We start from the raw sequence: 18075 nt of genomic DNA on the forward strand, positions 1-18075 counted from the left end.
ACTTCCCATCAAGGAAAATATAGGTGGCTGAGAGGCAAACAAAAAGGTCATCATCAATTATAATAAGGGAGATGCAAATCTAAATGACAACGAGCTATCATCTCACACCAGTGAACAAGACATGTTTCAAATGGCTCGTAATAACAGTGTTGGTGGATACATGATGAAAAAGGAACTCTCATTCACTGTTGGTGGGAATGTCATCCGGTTTAATCTCTAAAGGAAGCAGTATGTACATTTTTCAAAAAAGAATAGCACTTCCTCTACATTTCCATTTCTTGGCATCTATCCCAAATATAAAATCATTAATTCAAAAAGATATATGATCACTTATATTTATTGTAGCACTTAGTAGACTAGTTAGGATATAAAAATACAAAACTACAGAAATGCCCAATGAGAGAAGAATGGATAAAGAAGCTGTATACACAATGTACATATTGGATTGATTCCAGCGATGGAATACCATGAAGCCAGAGAAAATATTAAATCTTGCAGTTTGCTGCAACTTGGATAGAACTGGATGATTTTGTGTTCAGGTCACTGTCCTCCCGTTGTTCATTGCTTTTCTCAAGCGGGCCCAGTAACGTCTCCATCATGAGACTTTGTTGTTACTGTGTTTGGCGGATCGAATACGTCACGGGCAGCTTGCCCGGCTTTGCCGTGCGGGCGAGATACTCTCGGTAGCTTGCTGGGCTCTCCGAGAGGGGTGGAGGAATCAAACCTGGGTCGGCCATGTTGGCTGCTTGCAAGGCAAGCATCCTACCCGCTGATTTTATGTTAAACAAAATAATTCAGAAGGATAATTTCATTTCTCTGTGGCATATAGATACCCAGGGCAAGGGAACAGGAGCATCAAGTGATGATAAGCCCTTGGCCTTTGGATTACAAACGTGAGATTATGAAGCTGGGTCAGAGGGGGGGATATAGAGGAAAGAAAGTGTACTGAGTACCTTTGGGGTGGTGAGGTGCATCAAGACCATAAACATTAGCACTAGTGTATTCATGTTCTTTTCAATAATCAAAGGGAAAAAAAGACCTGCTTTACCTGCTTCCAAGGTTGGTCCCCAGTTACAGTCTACAGCCCCAAACATGGATCTGGAAAGGGTTTTCATCATTTCTATCATTCCCTACCTGAAAATGTTGATTCAGTCCTCCTAAACAACTGTACTAACAAAGGAGGTTAACCTGAAGCCCTTTTCTTTGGGAGCATAGAATTATGATTTTAAAAAAAGAGAAACATACTAAAACCCAGAAAGAGGGGTACCTATGTGACAAGAACCAAAATAAAATCCTAAGCATCGAGTCTCACCTGAGCTTGAGCTTCCTGGGAGACATCATTTTGCAGGTGAACTAGGAGTTGGACAAACTAAACAGATCTTTTCTGACTCATGTGACTAAGATATCAAAGATGCTACAAATCAAGACAGTCTGACAATCTGATTCTTTTTTTCTTAAATCAGCATACTGTCAATTATAAAATCCTTTAAGTATGCTTTCTGTAGGAACTGCTGTTTTAGTTATAGAAGTTTCCTATGTATTCCAGCCTGCCTTATTTTTGGTTAATGAATGGATTTATTTTGAGGGGGAAGCCTCCCAAGCAGCTCAGGGGTCCAGGGGCCTCAGACAGTGCTGGGGGCCCCCAGGGCTCCACCTTTGACACTTGAGGGGCCATGTAGTGTTGGGGACAGAACCAGAGGTTCTTTTCGCATATGCTTTTGTGTGTACCCCAACCTCTTTAACTCCCCAACACCTCATTTGGTTGGTTTAAACTGTAAAAGATCAAGATAAGGAAGAAAGCTGTCCCCTCCCTTTCTAATGCTGATTAGAAACTCATTAATAGTTACATAAATTTGAACACACTGATCTAACTTCTTAAACCACAACAGTGAGCTTACTCCCATCCTCCAGCTTGAAATCCAGCCCCTCACTCAAAGCCTCAACCCCCAGTGTCGCTCCCAGATCCATCCCTCATGGCATACCTATAAAATATCTAACCCTAAAACTGCGTGGACACGATAGATGAAGAAGTTACTTTATCTATACCCTACATTAGAGGTACTAGTTAATGGCCTCACAATTCTTTACCTCTCCATAACCCATAGTAACACACAAAGACAGCCCAACTGTAGGGGCCAAAACAAAAAGGTCACAATGTAAAACAACACAGAAACTCACCAGGCTTAGTGAGTGAAGTTCCTAGCCCAGATCAATCAAAAATTAATAATGAACTATATAACTTCCCAGATAAGGAATTTTGAATGGAACTGTTAAGAATGCATATGGAGCTCAAAGAAGCAAAGGAACACACTGCTGATAAAATGCAAGTGAATATGAAAGCAGAAATAAGGAAAATGCAAACAAAAATACAAGCAGAAATGACAGACCTAAAAAATTGGTAGGTGAAATGAAAAACTTAGTGGAAGACCTCAGCAGCAGAGTAACAGCTGCTGAAGGCAGAATCAGTGAGCTCCAAGATGAGGTGCAGAGAATCTCCAGACAACAGTAGAAAATGGAGAAGAGTCTCAAAATAAACCAACAGATGTCAAGAAAAAATTGGGATGAAGCCAAGAGGAATAATATTAAGAATCATTTAAGTCCCAGAGGGCTAGAAAGAATACTCTGATGAAGAAGCAACAGTCAAAAATCATAATTGCTGAGATGTTCCCAGAGCTGAAGAGCAATGCATGCATATTCAGGAGCCCCAAAGGGTACCATCTAAAAGAAATCCAAATAAAAACACTCCAAGACACACCCTTAACAGAATGACAAAAAACATAGATAAGGATAAAAATTCTGAAACTGCAAGATCAAAGAAGGAAATTGCTTATAAAGGAGCACCCTTAAGATTTACAGCAGACTTATCTGATGAAACTCTCTGGGCCTGAAGACAGTGGGGGGAGGGGGGATACGGTAAAAAAAAAAACAATGAAATGAATGCCTCACAAAGAATACTCTACCCAGCTAGACTCTCATTCATACTAGAAGGAACAATGCACAGCTTAACAGACAACAACTCAGGAACTTCACAGACCCAAAACCATGACTGCAGAGAAAACTAAATGCGTTACTCCCCCCCCCCCCCGCCCCCCCAACACGCAAAATTCCTACAGAAACATGGAACACAGTCCCTTAACAATAAACTCTCTCAATGTCAATGGGCTAAACGTACCAATTAAAAGACACAGAGTGACAGGATGGATCTGAATATCTACCCAACATTCTGCTGCCTGCAAGAAACACAACTGAAGAGTCCGAGCAAACACAAACTCAAAGTCAAAGGACTGAAAACAATTCTAAAAGCAAACAACTCCCCCCAAAATCTGGGTTGCCATACTAGTATCAAACTACATAGATTTCACACTGAAGATTATAATAGAAAGTGAAGTTATTTCTTAATGATCAAAGGATCTGTACATCAGAAAGAACTCAAACTACTAAATGTATATGCATCTAATGAAGGACCAACAAAATACTTATAACAACTGCTCACAGACCTGAAGGAAGACACTGGTAGCAACAAAATAATAGTTGGAGATTTCAACACCACTTTATCAGCTCTCGAGAGATCAACCAGACTCAAGCTCAGCAAGGCTGCACTTTATCTGAGAGAAGAAATGGGGGAAAGGGGCAGTATCTATCTATCTATCTATCTATCTATCTATCTATCTATCTATCTAGGACATTTCATCCCCCCAGAACTGAATACACATTCTTCTCAAGTGGCCATGGGACATTGTCAAAGATGGACCACATGATGGGCACAAAACATGCCTTCATAAAATTAAGAGAATAGAAATTGTATCAATGATCTTTTCAGACCATGATGCACTGAAAACAGAAGTGAATCATACAAAGAAACAGAAGTTCAAATCAAACACCTAGAAATTAAACAGCTCAATACTGAACAATCAGTGACTTAAAGAGGAAATCAAAAGATTCCTGAAAACAAATGAGAACGAAGACATGAGTCACCAGAACTTATGGGACATGGCAAAAGCAGCGTTAAGAGGAAAGTTTATAGCTCTATAGGAATTTCTCAGGAAGGAAGAGCAAGCCCACATAAGTAACTTAACCTAACAGCTTAAGATATTAGAAAATGACCACCAAAAGGAGCCCAAAATAGGTAGGGGGGAAGGAAATAATAAAACTTAGAGCAGAAATTAATGACATGGAAACCCAAAAGATTAGAGATCAATGAAACCAAGAGTTTGTTCTTTGAGAAAATACACAAGATTGATAAACCACTGGCAAGACCCACAAAGAGAGAGAGAGAGAGAGAGAGAGAGAGAGAGAGAGAGAGAGAGAGAGAGAGACACCAAATAAACAGAATCAGAAATGAAAAGGGGGACATCACAACAGAAACCACATAAATTCAACAGACAATCGGAGATTACTTTGAGAATCTTTATGACATGAAACAAAAGAACCTCAAAGAAATGGATAAATTCCTAGACTCCCATAATTTCCCAAAGCTGACCCAAGAAGAACTGGAATACTTGAACAGACCTATCACCATGAAAGAAATTGAAACAGTCATCAAAAGTTTCCCAAAAACAAAAGTCCTGGCCCAGGCAGATTCACTAGGAATTCTTCCAAACCTTTAAAGAGGACCTACTCCCAATCTTGTTTAAGCTTTTCCAGGAAACTGAAGAAACAAAAACACTGCCAAACTTTTCTATGAGGCAAATATCACACTAATATGAAAAAGCAGAGACACCAAAATAAAAAAGAGAGAAAGAGAGAATAGCAGGCCAATATCCCTGATGAAGTCAGATGCAAAGATCCTCAACAAAATACTAGAATCCAACAACTCATCAAAAAGATTATACACAACAACCAAGTAGGAATCATCTTGGGGATGAAAGAATGGTTCAACACTTGCAAGTCAATCAATCATAATACACCATATCAATAAAATATAAGATTAAAACCATAAAATCATATCAATAGATGCAGAGGAGGCATTTGACAAGATCCAGCACCCATTTATGATAAAAACTCAACAAAATGCGAGTTGAAGGAACTTTCTTCAGTATAGTCAAAGCCATCTACCACAAGCCGACAGCAAGAAATATTCTCAATGAGGAAAAACTAAGAGCTTTCCCTCAAAGATCAGGGACAAGACAAAGTTGCCCACTCACCACATCTATTCACTATAGTACTGGAAGTACTTGCCATAGCAGTTAAGAAAAAAATACCAAGGGCATCCAGATAGAAAGGAAGAGGTCAAGCTATCACTGATATTATAGAAAATCCTAAAGACTCTACAGAAAAGCTCCTAGAAACAATAGATTTGTATAGTAAAGTGGTAGATTACAAAGTCAACACCCTCGGGGCTGGAGAGATAGTAGAGCGAATAAGGAGTCTGCCTTGCATGTGGCCAACCTGGGTTCATCTTTGGCATCCCATATGGTCCCCCATGCATGGCCAGGAGAGATTCCTGAGTGCAGAACCAGGAATAACCCCTGAGCATCGCTGGGTGTCTCCCAAAAAGAAGTAAAAAAAAAAAAAAAAGCCAAAGTCAACACCCAAAAGTCCATGGCTTTCCTATGTACAAATAAAGAGAAGAAACAGGTGTTAAAAAAAAAAAAAAAGAAAATCCCGTTCACAATAGTGTCTCAGAAAATCAAGTACCTTGGCATTAGTTTAACTAAAGACATGAAGAACTACTTCAAGAAATGAAAGGGGACACTAGGAAATGGAGACACATCCCCTGCTCATGGATCGGGAGGATTAACATTGTCAAAATGGCAATACTCCCCAAAACATAATATAAACTCACTAGGGTCCCTATAAGGATACCTATCACATTCTTCAAAGAAATAGATAAAATACTCCTGAAATTCATATTAAACAATAAACCCCCAGGAATAGCTAGAGCAATCATTGGGAAAAAGTAGATGGGTGGCATCACCTTTCCCAACTTCAAACTATACTACAAAGCAGTAGCAATTAAAACAACATGGTACTGAAATACAAACAGACCCATAGACCAGTGGAATATAATTGAATATTCTGACACTGATTCTCAAGTATAGGATCACTTAATCATTGATGAAGGAGCAAGACATGTGAAGTGGAGCAAGGAAAGACTCTTCAACAAGTGGTACTGGGAAAAGTGGACAGCTACATTAAAAATAAAAAGAATTCTGACCTCTAATGCCAAGCACAAAATGGATTTAAGGCCTCAACATCAGACCTGAATCCATAAGGTACATGGAGGAAAATGTAGGCAGAAGCCTCCATGACATTGAAGCTAACGGCATTTTTAAGGATGAAACACCACTGACCAAGCAAGTAGAAACAAACATAAACAAATGGGACTACATTAAGCTTCTGCACCCCAGTAGAAAAAGTGACAAAAATACAGAGAGAGCCCACGGAATAGAAAAATTATTTGCCCAATACTCATCAGTTAAGGGGTTAATAACTTGGATACACACTCGTAGAACTTTATAAGAAAAAAAATCCAACCCCATCAAAAAATGGGCAGAAGAAATGGGGCAGGCTGTGGTTGGGATAGAACCTGGGGATGTTGGCAGAAAGACGGAGACACTGGTGATAGGATTGATGTTGGAACATTGTATGCTTGAAATAACTGTATTATTAACAACTTTGTAAATCACTTTATCTTATAAAAAGTGATTTATATTAAAATATATATTTATCTTAAAATATATATTTATCTTAATATATATACATGTTAAAAAAATGGGCAGAAGAAATGGACAGAAACTTCCTCAAAAATGCTCTACGTCCCTAATCATCAGAGATGAAAATCAAAACAACAATGAGATAATCATCTTAAATCACAGAGACTGACATACATCAAAAAGAACAAGAACAACCAGAGCTGGCGCAGATGTGGTAATAAAGGAACTTTCATTCATTACTGGTGGGAATGGCGACTGGTCCAATCTTTTTGGAAAATAATATGAACTTTCCTCAAAAAACTCTAGAAATTGAGCTTCCATATGACCCAGCATTACCATTTCTGGGTGCAAAAAAAGCACAGTAGAAATGACATGCACATTTGTATATTTATTGCAGCACTGTTTACAATAGCCAGAAACTGGAAACAACCCAAGAACAGATGACTGGTTAAAGAAACTTTGGTACATTTACACAAAGGAATACTATGAGGCTGTTAGAAAAGATGAAGTCATGAAATTTGCTTACAACTAGATGAACATGGAGAGTATCATGCTAAGTGAAATGAGTCAGAAAGAGAGGGAAGATATAGAATGACTGCACTTACTTGTGGAATATAAAATAACATGAGACTAACACCTAAGGACAGTAAAGAAAGGGGTAGGAGAATTGCTCCATGGGTTTGGAAGTCTGTCTCATGTGCTAGGGGAGAAGGCAGTTGGGATAGAGAAGGGACTACTAAGTAAGTCAATGGCAGTTGGAGGGATTGCTGGGTTGTGAGATGTTTGCTGAAAGTAAACAAAGGACCAAACACGATGGCCTCTCAGCATTTGCAGTGCAAAGCATGATACCCAAAAGGAGAGAGTAAGAAGGAAGGTCCTACCATCAAGGCAGGAGGTTGGGTGGGGTGGGAGTGGCAGGAGGGGTACAGGGAATATTGGTGGTGGAAAATGGGTACTGGTGGAGGAATGAGTGTTCGATCATTGTATGACCAAAACTCAATCATGAAAGCTTTGTAACTATCTCACGGTGATTCAATACAAAATAAAAAAAAATAAACAAAGGTTTAGAGACAGGCTGGAGCGATAGCGCAGCGTGTAGGGCATTTGACTTACGCACAGCCGGCCCGACCGAGCCAAGTTTGACTCCTCCGCCCCTCTCAGAGAGCACGGCAAGCTTACTGAGACTATCTCGCCCACATGGCAAAGCCTGGCAAGCTACCCATGACGTATCTGATATGCCAAACACAGTAGCAACAAGTCTCAGAATGGAGATGTTACTGGGCCTGCTTGGGCAAATCTATGAACAACGGGAGGACAGTGCTACAGTGCTAAAGGTTTAGAGATAAAAAAATACTTACATAAATTCACTCTCACTTGGAAAATGTTGATAACTTTCCATACCGAAAATTCATGAATATAATTCTTACATACTCCACTGAGTCCATACTCCCCCTGAGAACCACAGATTTCTAGGCTAAAAGTAACAAATATTACTGAGTCCTACCTTTTCATTTTACTTCAAACAAAGATAAGTTTGTAATTAATTAGTGGCACGGTGAATACTAAGATCATAGTATCTCAATTTCCAGCACAACTATCTTTGTACTACACAAAATAAAGAACATATAACTATACCGAGTGCTATATATGAGACGTCTATCCAGAGCAATTTATCAAAATTCATTCAATACTGTACAATGAGTGCACATGTGTATTTGGTCTAGAAAGATGAATGAAATAGTAATTCCTAGAATGAGAGTAGATGATCTGCCTTACCTGATGAATGAACTCATCTCTTTGGTCCATTATTATTTTCTGAGGAAGTCCGTATAAGAAAAGTATATTGATAATGGCTTTGGAAATTTCTGCTGTAGAAACATCACGTAGAGGCAAAATCACAACCCATTTTGTGAATAAATCTGTCATGATCAGAGCGTACACGTGACTTTTGTTGCTTGAGTGAAATGGGCCCATTAGATCCACAGCAACTATACTCCATGGAGTCTCCACTTTGAGAAGGTGCTGCTCAGGTACTAGGACAATGGCGTTTTTGGACACTTGGCACTGCTGACAAGCATATACCTACAAAAGAGACATAAAATAAAGAAAAGAGTTACAAATGTTACAAATATATTCAACAAATGAAAGCAGGGGCTTTTAAGTCTGAATTTTACGATGGCTCATATGAAACTCTTTTGGAGGAGAAACTTTCAGATTAGTCTGCTAAAATGTTCAATTAAGACGATTAAGCATGTATCACTTGCTATTATTAGCAATCACATTAAGGGGTCTTATTGAAACCTTAATTCTAGTTTAAAACCACATGAATATAATTCTAGTTTATAGGAAATAAATATGAAATGAATAGACCTTAAAATAAGTTCACTATAATTTAAGGGCAGTATATGAAAATACAATCATGTCTATACATAAGAATTTTCTTTTTAAATATATCACTCTCTTTTTTCCCTAATCTACACAGTATCTATAAAATCATAATTTTATTCACACAATACTTATGAATGCCAGAAATCCTTTAGGGGCTGTGAAAAGAGAATGAACAAAAATATATCCCATGCTGTTATGTATTTTCAGTTAACTTATGGATAGCACCAGTACTCAACATATTTCTGGAATTCCATTTTGGAACATGCTTCTAAATCAACTGATCTGGTTGTATTAAAGTTACTTTTTGATCACAAATCTTATTTTCCACTGTCTGCCCTCATTTTTATCATAAATATCCTGATTATTTCCAATAATCATATTTATTATTAAAAAATAACCATTTAACAATGATTTCATAAAACCTTTGTAAAGGAGTATGTGGCAGGTTCTACTGGCAAATACAAATACTGAATACAATTTGGAATACTGAAATACCCGAGACTCTGGTAACTCAAAAACTGTAATTAAATACCTTTTTTAGTGAGGGAGGCACACCGGGCAATGGTCAGGGGTTACTCCTGATTCTGCTCACAAGAATCCCTCCCACCAGTGTTCCAGGGACCATATAGGACCATATGGGATGTCAGAGATGGAACTAGGGCTGGTCACGTGCAAGGTAGCTTACTTACTGTATTATCACTGTCCCCTGTAATTGAATGCTTAATGTTGGAGTCTATTTTATTTTTCTTTGGTTTATTTTTGGAACATACCCAGTGGTACTCAAAGTGTACTCTGTTCTGTACTCAGGTATGTCTCTGGTAGTACTTAGTAGACCATATTTGGTGCCAAGGATCAAACTCAGATTGTCCATAGACAAGGCAAGCACTCTAGTCACTGTACTTCCTGTCTGGCCCAATGTTTGTTTTATTCCTTAAGCCTAAACTAAGATTCTTTTTGATGCAGTATTATAATTATTAAAGGGAGTTTACAAACATAAGCAAGAAAATCTAACCCTTTGCCACATAGACTATATTGAAAAGAGTAGAGATAAGTTGATCCACTGACTTGCAAGTATCCCAGAATTCCTACATGAATTTTCTACTAGAAGTTGAAGGTCCTAATATGTTATAAAGTTATAAAACTTAGACATATGTTTGTAACTGGATGTTACAAACTTAATTAAATTTCTGCCATAGCTGACAGGTAAAATAGGCACAAAAGACATACTGGGTTTGACTTAAGAGCACATTGTCCTCTAAAAAAGTTGGGTGATGGGGGCCAGAGCAATAGTGCAGTAAGTGGGTTAAGGCACGTGTCTTACCTGTGGTCAACTTGGTTAAGTTTAACCTCTGGCTGTCCACATGATGCCCTTAGTCAGCCAGGAGTAAGCCCTGAACGCTGCCGGGTGTCGCCCCAAAACAAATAAATGTTGAGTAATGGCAACAAAGAAGTGATGATGGGTTCAAAAAATTTCAACCCTATTTAAAATTTGTCTACACACATACACACACACAGAAAAGTTCAATGATAAAAGACAGTTCTAAGTAACTGTGTAGAAAACTATGGAATCCTGAAAGGCTTCAAAATAAGGAAATAGGTTTACATTCTAATAAAATGATGATTTTAAGAATTTTACGGGAGTTATTTTAAGATTTCTGGAAAAAAAAAAACAACTACTTTGAAATGTTTTTTGTATAATTACTACGTACAGAAAAAGTACTTCATGCATGGTGACACCCATGGGTGCAATAATAATTGCAGATATCTACTACAAAAACATTCTAAATAGTCTCAATGCAAAAGCCATACCCACTGTTTGACATCATTGGTCACGGAGGTCCAATAGTAACTGGATTCCACTAGTGTCAGAGTTCTGGATATACCATGGTGGGGTCCAGTGTAATTTTCATGGCATTCTCTCAGTACTTTGCTTTTTTCTTCTTCTGAGACAATTACCAAGCGATTTTGTTTTCTGTCTTTTCCAACATAAAACAACTTTTTTTCTAGAATAAATGATACCAAAATACATGTAACTGAATCTCTAGAGATCTGCATAGTTTTAAGATAGAGTCTTATCTATAATTTTTTTACCTTTAAAACAGAGTACTTTTTTGTAATAATGAGATCACGTAACATGAAAACAAGATAATAACAAATATTATTAACAAATTATTACACTTGCTAGATAGGAGAATCACTGAGTTTTAAAGCCATTAATCCACGTGGAGCGAACTTGTTCGACATAGCAATAAAATATCTGGGAAAATGAAATTATCTTCCTCTGGGAGGGCTCATATTAGAAAAGTACTAAATTTGCACGAATGAGCCAGAAATTCTGTACAAATAAGCAAGTTCTGGAACAGAATTTTCAATAGTATTTCATCAGACTGAATTCTTATAAACCACCATCCTTCTTTTGGGGGTGGGGGTTCCAAGCAGGGGGCCTCGGTGCCACTCCTGGCAACTTGGCCAAACAGTCTAGATAGTTTAATTATTTTACGTATTTGGCATTTTGGGTCACACTGATGATACACAGGGATTAGTCTTGGCTCTGCATTCAGGAATCACTTCTGGTGGTGCTCGGGAGCCCATATGGGATGCCGGGGCCTGAACCCGGTCGCTGTGTACAAGGTAAACGCCCTGCCCTCCCTGATGTACTATCACTCAGACCCCTAGTTTTAATGCTTGGCTTTGTGCTATGGTGCTGGGAACCATGCAAGTCACACCTTGCTATGCACAGCAGGGTCCGGGATTCCACCAGGTGGAGCTGAGGAGGGAGCTGGACACAGCAGAGATGCAAAAAAAATGTGCCCCTGTGCATCTCTCCAGCCCAACCAGCCTCTTTCTCTAGTTCTTCTGAAGTAAGTAAGCAGTGGGTTCCTAAAGTTGGAGTGTGAAAGGATATTAATGCTCCCCATCTTTCTGTCCTTTCCCTTGGAGGACCCAAGTGGAATAACGAGGAGGAAAACAACTATAGGAGGCAGAGCACCATCATTGCTAAAGTAGTAGAGGTCACTTTCTATTTAGTTCCAGAATATCATCCCATTACGCTTCTAATGTGCTTAACTGAGTACACACCGAGCAGAATCAGAGCACTATCTCTTATGATGTAAATCTCTTCACCTACTTTGAGGGAAACCTGATTCTCCAGTGACAGTTAAAGTTCCCATGAATCAACCAACATTCAGTAGGTATCAAATGTACTTTTTATCTCATCCCAAACCTTTCTCCCTTGAGGGAGAAGAGGAAAAAAGAATCATAATCTTCTAAGATAATTATTCCACCCTGGTGCAAACCCACTCAGAAGGATAAGGGCCTAAATATAACAAACATAATCCTGAGAACTTTAATGGCAGTGGGAAGGGAGAACACCAGAGAAACAATAAGCAAATTAACCTTGCCAGCATGTTCACATTCAGCATCAGATAAATTCTAGATGGTAACATGAATACTTGAAAGTACACTTGAGGACAAAAGCAGAAGTCCATTTAACTGCTTTGGTTTTTCATGATAAACACATTCCATGATTTTAAAGGCCCTTTTCCTGCTCCCTTTCAGTACCCTTGGATCTAATTTCTGTTTCACTTTGTACCACGTGGCACCATCCATTCAAGTGGCAATGGCAAAGTAACAGAAGAGAATTCCCAGATGACACCAGAAACACATAAAGAGGGTGGTGTATACAAATGCTGGGCCCGAGATGTAGGGGGTTAATTTCACCTTTGAAGACAAATTTTTTGGCTGCTCTTCTTATCCCACTTCTTTCACTCGACAAGGTAGTTGGATGGTATTCACCAGTTCGCTTATAATACGCAATCTGTTTAAGGTGAAGCTCACCATTTTTGCCACTGCGCACCATCACGAGCCTAGGTTCAAAAGGACGAAAGATGTTACTGAAATGATAGGCTCATTCGGCTGCTATTTCAGTCAAGCTTTTCTGTCTTTTCTGCTTACATATGAATTGAACAATCCCAGAATATTATCTGTGAGGGAGATAACTGTGGTACACCAAAGGAACAGTGTGATGCACATGAGCTAAAATATTCAAATGCTATTTTTGAGATTCATCATAACAAATTATCTTGTCTCTTTCCATGTGGTAAGGAATTCTGAAAATTTTGCATACTGGGGGAAAAAAGGCATAGAAAAATACTCTTCAAAAAGTTTTGCTTCAAGTCCTTAATGGCACTGAGTGCAAAGTACTTATACTGCACAGCCCTATAACGTGACAGGGCTATTAAATGGAGATTATAAGAATTCTAGTATGTTCAGTTATCACAAAACATGCCAAAAATCCAAATCATTTGTGTCCATTAAGTGTTAGGAATATTCAAATGAGAAATAACGAAGTAGATTTTATTTTTATTTATTTTTGGTTTTGGGGCCACACGTGGCAATATTCAGGGGTTAGACCTGGCCCTGCATTCAGGAATCACTCCTGGAGGTACTCAGGAGACCATACAGGATGCTGGGGATCAAACCCAGGTCAACTGCATGCAATGTAAACACCCTACCCACTGTACTATCACTCTGGCCCTGACAATTAAGCATTTTCTACCCACAGATTTATCCTCTCGGATCTCCTACAGTCTCTGAAACACACTGTTAAAGAGAAGTGCTCTTTGCTCCTGTGCATACTTTCTCTCTGTTTTAAAGAAAATCTGGCAGTACCGGCCAAAACAAAGGCAAGTAAAACCTAACTGCTCTATTTCAAACCCTCAAGGCGTCTGAGAAAGCATCACATTGTAAAGAAAACCTGCACATTTTTCAGTGGAAGGGAACTATTATTTGTACATCACTCTGCCATGCCTCCCCCCCCACCTCCACATCCGAGGTCAGTCTTTCTCTTCCTGCTGCTGCGCTTCCAGAGAAAGCACCACGATGAAGGCAATCAAATTGGCACTGCACTCCTGATTCCACCCGATGGGATTGATGGCAAAGAGTGAGACAGAAGCTGTGGCTTGTCTGGGTAGCTAGCAAGCTTCGACAGCCCCCAACAAAGGATTCCACAGCCATTTGCTGAGTCACGGTCATGGTCACGGTCCTCCTGTTGTTCATCAATTTGCTCGAGCGGGCCCAGTAACATCTCCATCATGAGACTTGTTGTTACTGGGTTTGGCATATCGAGTACGTCACGGGTAGCTTGCCAGGCTCTGCCGTGCGGGCAAGAAACTCTCGGTAGCTTGCCGGGCTCTCTGAGAGGGGCATTGGAATCGAACTCGAGTTGGCCATGTTGGCTGTGTGCAAGGCAAATGCCCTACTGCTGTGCTATCGCTCCAGCCACTTGCTGAGTATGACCTCCATTTCCCTCACCGCCAGTCATGAACACCATTCGTGATGGTGCAGAGAAGAGATGAACTGTTCAAGGCAGCTTTGGGCAGGGGGACGTGTGGTGGATCAGCAACAGCCCACGTCGACAGCAATACTTGGCTCTTCCCAGCAGGCCTCTCCATGCCAGGCGCTGTGCTGCCACTCTATGGTGTGCCAGACCTGTATTCTCCTTCACAGGATGTTCCCCACTCAGGCCTGCGCCTGCCCCAAGCTTGCTTTACTCTGGGTACTCTCCAGATGCTGGGCCAGCTTTTAGTGGGCCATCTCCCCCTCCCCAGTCATGGCCCTTTTGGCCAGAGAGCTCTTTACATGGTCTTGTTTATTTAGGCAGAGGAGACAGGCATACACGTGAAACATGTACTGGTAATACAGCACTAAGACATTGATTTCATCTTCTTTGATTTGGTTTTGGGGCCCTGCCTAGATGCTATGGCTGAAATGGCTCACCAAGTCCCTTCCCCTCTCATACAGCACTTGGCACATTCAGTAAGAATCTCTCTGATCTTTATTGAACTTCCAATGAGGAGATCAGTGCATTACTACTATACCTTCACTTTAGGTTAGCATAGAGGGCAAGTCTTTTTAAAGCAAAGGTTGTATACAAAGCTAATTCTGTCCTAGTTATCCCTAAATCAGGTTAATTAGCTCTACAAAGTTTATAAAATGCTAGCTTGTTCACATTTAGGTAAATATATGAAATATCTATATTTCATTTAAGGCAATTGGGCTGGAACAATAGCACAGCCGCCTGGCAAGCTACTTACTGAGAGTATCTCGCCCGCACAGCAAGGCCTGGCAAGCTCCAGGTGACGTATTCAATATGCCAAAAACAGTAACAACAAGTCTCACAATTTGATGTGAGACATTACTGGGCCTGCTCGAGCAAATTGATGAACAACAGGAAGACAGTGCTGCATTTAAAGCAATTATACTTCTAAATAAAACAAAAGAATTAATCATAGTTGCTAAAACTTTAAAAACATGAGTAGATCAGGTTGAAAACTGTTCTATATAACTAAAGTAAAATTGTTGTGATGTTTGGTGACACCTTGGTTAAGGGACAGGTTTCTGAAATCTAGTAGTGGGTTTCAAAGATATATATAGATATACTGATACACATATATAAATGATTTAGAAGACAGTCATAAGAAGCATGGAGAGATTTTGTTTCAAAAGATGATGCTGGAACTACGGGATATTTTTATAGAGAAAGAAAGGTATCTTAACTGCGTACTGATATCCCTTAGAAAATTAGTTTCAGATAAATTATAAACAGAAATGCAATAATGAACAGTAAACCATAAATCTTCTAGAAGAAGAAAACACAGGAAAAAGATATTCAGATCTTTGGTTTAAACACGGAACAGAAAACAAGGCAAGCCACATACAAGAAAAAAAATAGAACTGGACTTCATCAAAATGAAAACCTGTTTATCAATACGATTACAAGATAATTGGGCTGGAGCGATAACACAGTGGGTAAGGCCTTTGCCTTGCACACGGCCGACCGGTCGGCCCAGGTCTGCCCCTCTTGGAGAGCCCAGCAAGCTACCGAGAGTATCTTGCCCGCATGGCAAAGCCTGGCAAGCTACCCGTGACGTATTCCATATACCAAACACAGTAACAACAAGTCTCGCAATGGAGACATTGCTGGGCCCGCTGGAGCAAATCGATGAACAACGGGAGGACAGTGCATCACTGCACCATTACAAGATAATACACAGGTAAGGAGAACATACATTAAACAAAGAGTTCACACCCCAAACAAACAAACAAAAAAAGCTTCCAAAAAAAGTATTTTTAATGGTGGTGGAGGTGGGGGGGTGGGAAACAAAGGAAGAAATGGAAACATCTCTCATGGCACTTCTGTAGGAGAATATTTAAGTTGCTAATTAGCAACTGACAATGTGCTGAACTAACTATTAGTCCCTAAGGCAATGCAAATTAGCAACAGATTACTTAAAACCAAGCAAGATCAAAATGGTTAAAATGAGACCTAGACACCTTTAGATCAGATAAGGAGAGAGGTAACTGGAGCTCTCCATAGTGAAATGTGGCAGTCACTTTGGAAAATTGTGTCCTCTACAGCTAAACATATGTCTTTCCCAAGAAAGTGACAATTAGAACTTGTACATTTACAAGCCAGTCACATACGATTACAAAATGGTGTACATAAAAAGATTCACAGATGTTCTATAATCTTAATAAGCCCAAATGTAACAGTAAAGACAGCAAGAGATGGTACCATGGAAAGTCAGCCTGAAGCCTCTTCAACGTTTTTCTGTCCCAATAGTTCTAAACCTCATTGTTTCTCAACGGCTTTAAAAACACTAGTTAAAAACACTTTTGATCTGTAGGCCACATTATCCAGTTGTCTTCAGATGTCTTTATTCATGTCATCCTCACTACTGCTCTTCCAATGCCATGGAATTGCATGGCAACCTCAATTTTCTTTTTTCCTTTGCTGTTATTAAAATCTGCAAGAATGTTTAACTCCCTAGTTTTTATGTTCCTTTCCAAATATCATATAAAACACCCCAGGGGCATACACTAGCCAAAAAAGGGGGAAGGGCAAGAAAAACATCTGATCACAAAAATCTAGGGAATGAAGACTTCTTAGAACTAGAAGGGAGGGTAAGTGGTAGGACTAAAATCTGTCTGGAGGATTGGCAATAATTAGGGCAGGACAGGTATAAACCAGGTTGGAATGAGACACGGAATGGCTTAGAAAGTGTACCTGGTCCAGCTTAAGGTTGGTTCTGAAGTAAAGGAGCTCACAGACTGCCGCTGGAGAGATATAACATTAATTTTGGTTCTAACAAATTATTGGGCAACTACAATGTGTCAGACACATAAAGGAAGGTAGAACAGGGGCATAATAGCATCCTGACTTTTCTAGAAAGAACATTCTAGTGGGGTTAAAATGGGCTTGACATGTTCACAGCAGCTTGATTAACGATAGCTAAAAGGTGAAGCAACCTGAAGTCAGCTTGATAAGATGAATGGATAAGCACAGAAATAAATGATCCATGCATACAGTGGAAGACCTATTTCGACCTTAAAATGGTAGTCCTAATAAATACCAGCTACTATATACATGAAACTTGAGATACCAGAAATGACATAAGCCACTCAACAAAAGACCTGACTGTACAACTCTACTATGTACCTCTACTTAAGAAGTACTTATAACAGCTACATATGTAGAGACAGAAAATGAAATGATCACTGGTTGCTATTCACTGATGGAAATAACGGGGAAGTTGCTGTTTCTAGGGCACAAAGTTCCACGTATGCAAGCTAGAAGGTGTTCTGGAGATGGAGAGGATGGCTGAACAGTAGGGATGTACTCAATACTGTTGGAGTACACGGAGCTTAGGTTTATCAGATTGTACCCATCACAGTGCTCCCGAGTCACTCCCATTACTTTGTCTGTCTGTAACCTCTTCTATGCTCTCTTCCCCAACCAATTTGTAAGGTCTCATCCTGCTTAGACACTGAAGCTGTACTGTAAGTTAATATTGTCTTTCTCCTCTCCTTATGTCTTTTGAGCAGTTTACTTTAATGCAATGTCCTTTTGTATAGATACAGGAAGACAATTAATATTATGCTTTATAACTTAGGAATTAATTGGCTTTGGATATTATTCACTCCTGGGCATCTGCCTTCTCAACTTAAGCCTCAGTTGCCCTCACTTCCT

At 39.5% G+C, this 18075-nt stretch overlaps 1 protein-coding gene across 4 annotated transcripts in view; it reads right to left on the reverse strand.

Annotated features, from left to right (window-relative positions):
- The window catches only part of GIN1 (gypsy retrotransposon integrase 1), a 44756-nt gene that overhangs the window by 21197 nt on the left and 5484 nt on the right, over window positions 1–18075 (reverse strand). The window contains exons 1-4 of one of the 4 annotated variants that reach the window (XM_056139101.1): window positions 15140–15162; window positions 12765–12910; window positions 10854–11047; window positions 8433–8738 (exon numbers count right to left, since the gene is read on the reverse strand). In XM_056139101.1, the coding sequence (XP_055995076.1) occupies window positions 8433–8738; window positions 10854–11047; window positions 12765–12903 (639 nt within the window). In that variant the 5' untranslated portion in view covers window positions 12904–12910; window positions 15140–15162. Of the gene's footprint in view, window positions 1–8432; window positions 8739–10853; window positions 11048–12764; window positions 12911–15139; window positions 15163–18075 lie in introns of those variants that run through there. The other 3 variants (XM_056139100.1, XM_056139102.1, XM_056139103.1) reach the window with 3 other exon arrangements.

This window comes from Sorex fumeus, unplaced genomic scaffold (assembly GCF_029834395.1).
Source record: "Sorex fumeus unplaced genomic scaffold, SorFum_2.1 ptg000131l, whole genome shotgun sequence".
Lineage (NCBI taxonomy): Eukaryota > Metazoa > Chordata > Mammalia > Eulipotyphla > Soricidae > Sorex > Sorex fumeus.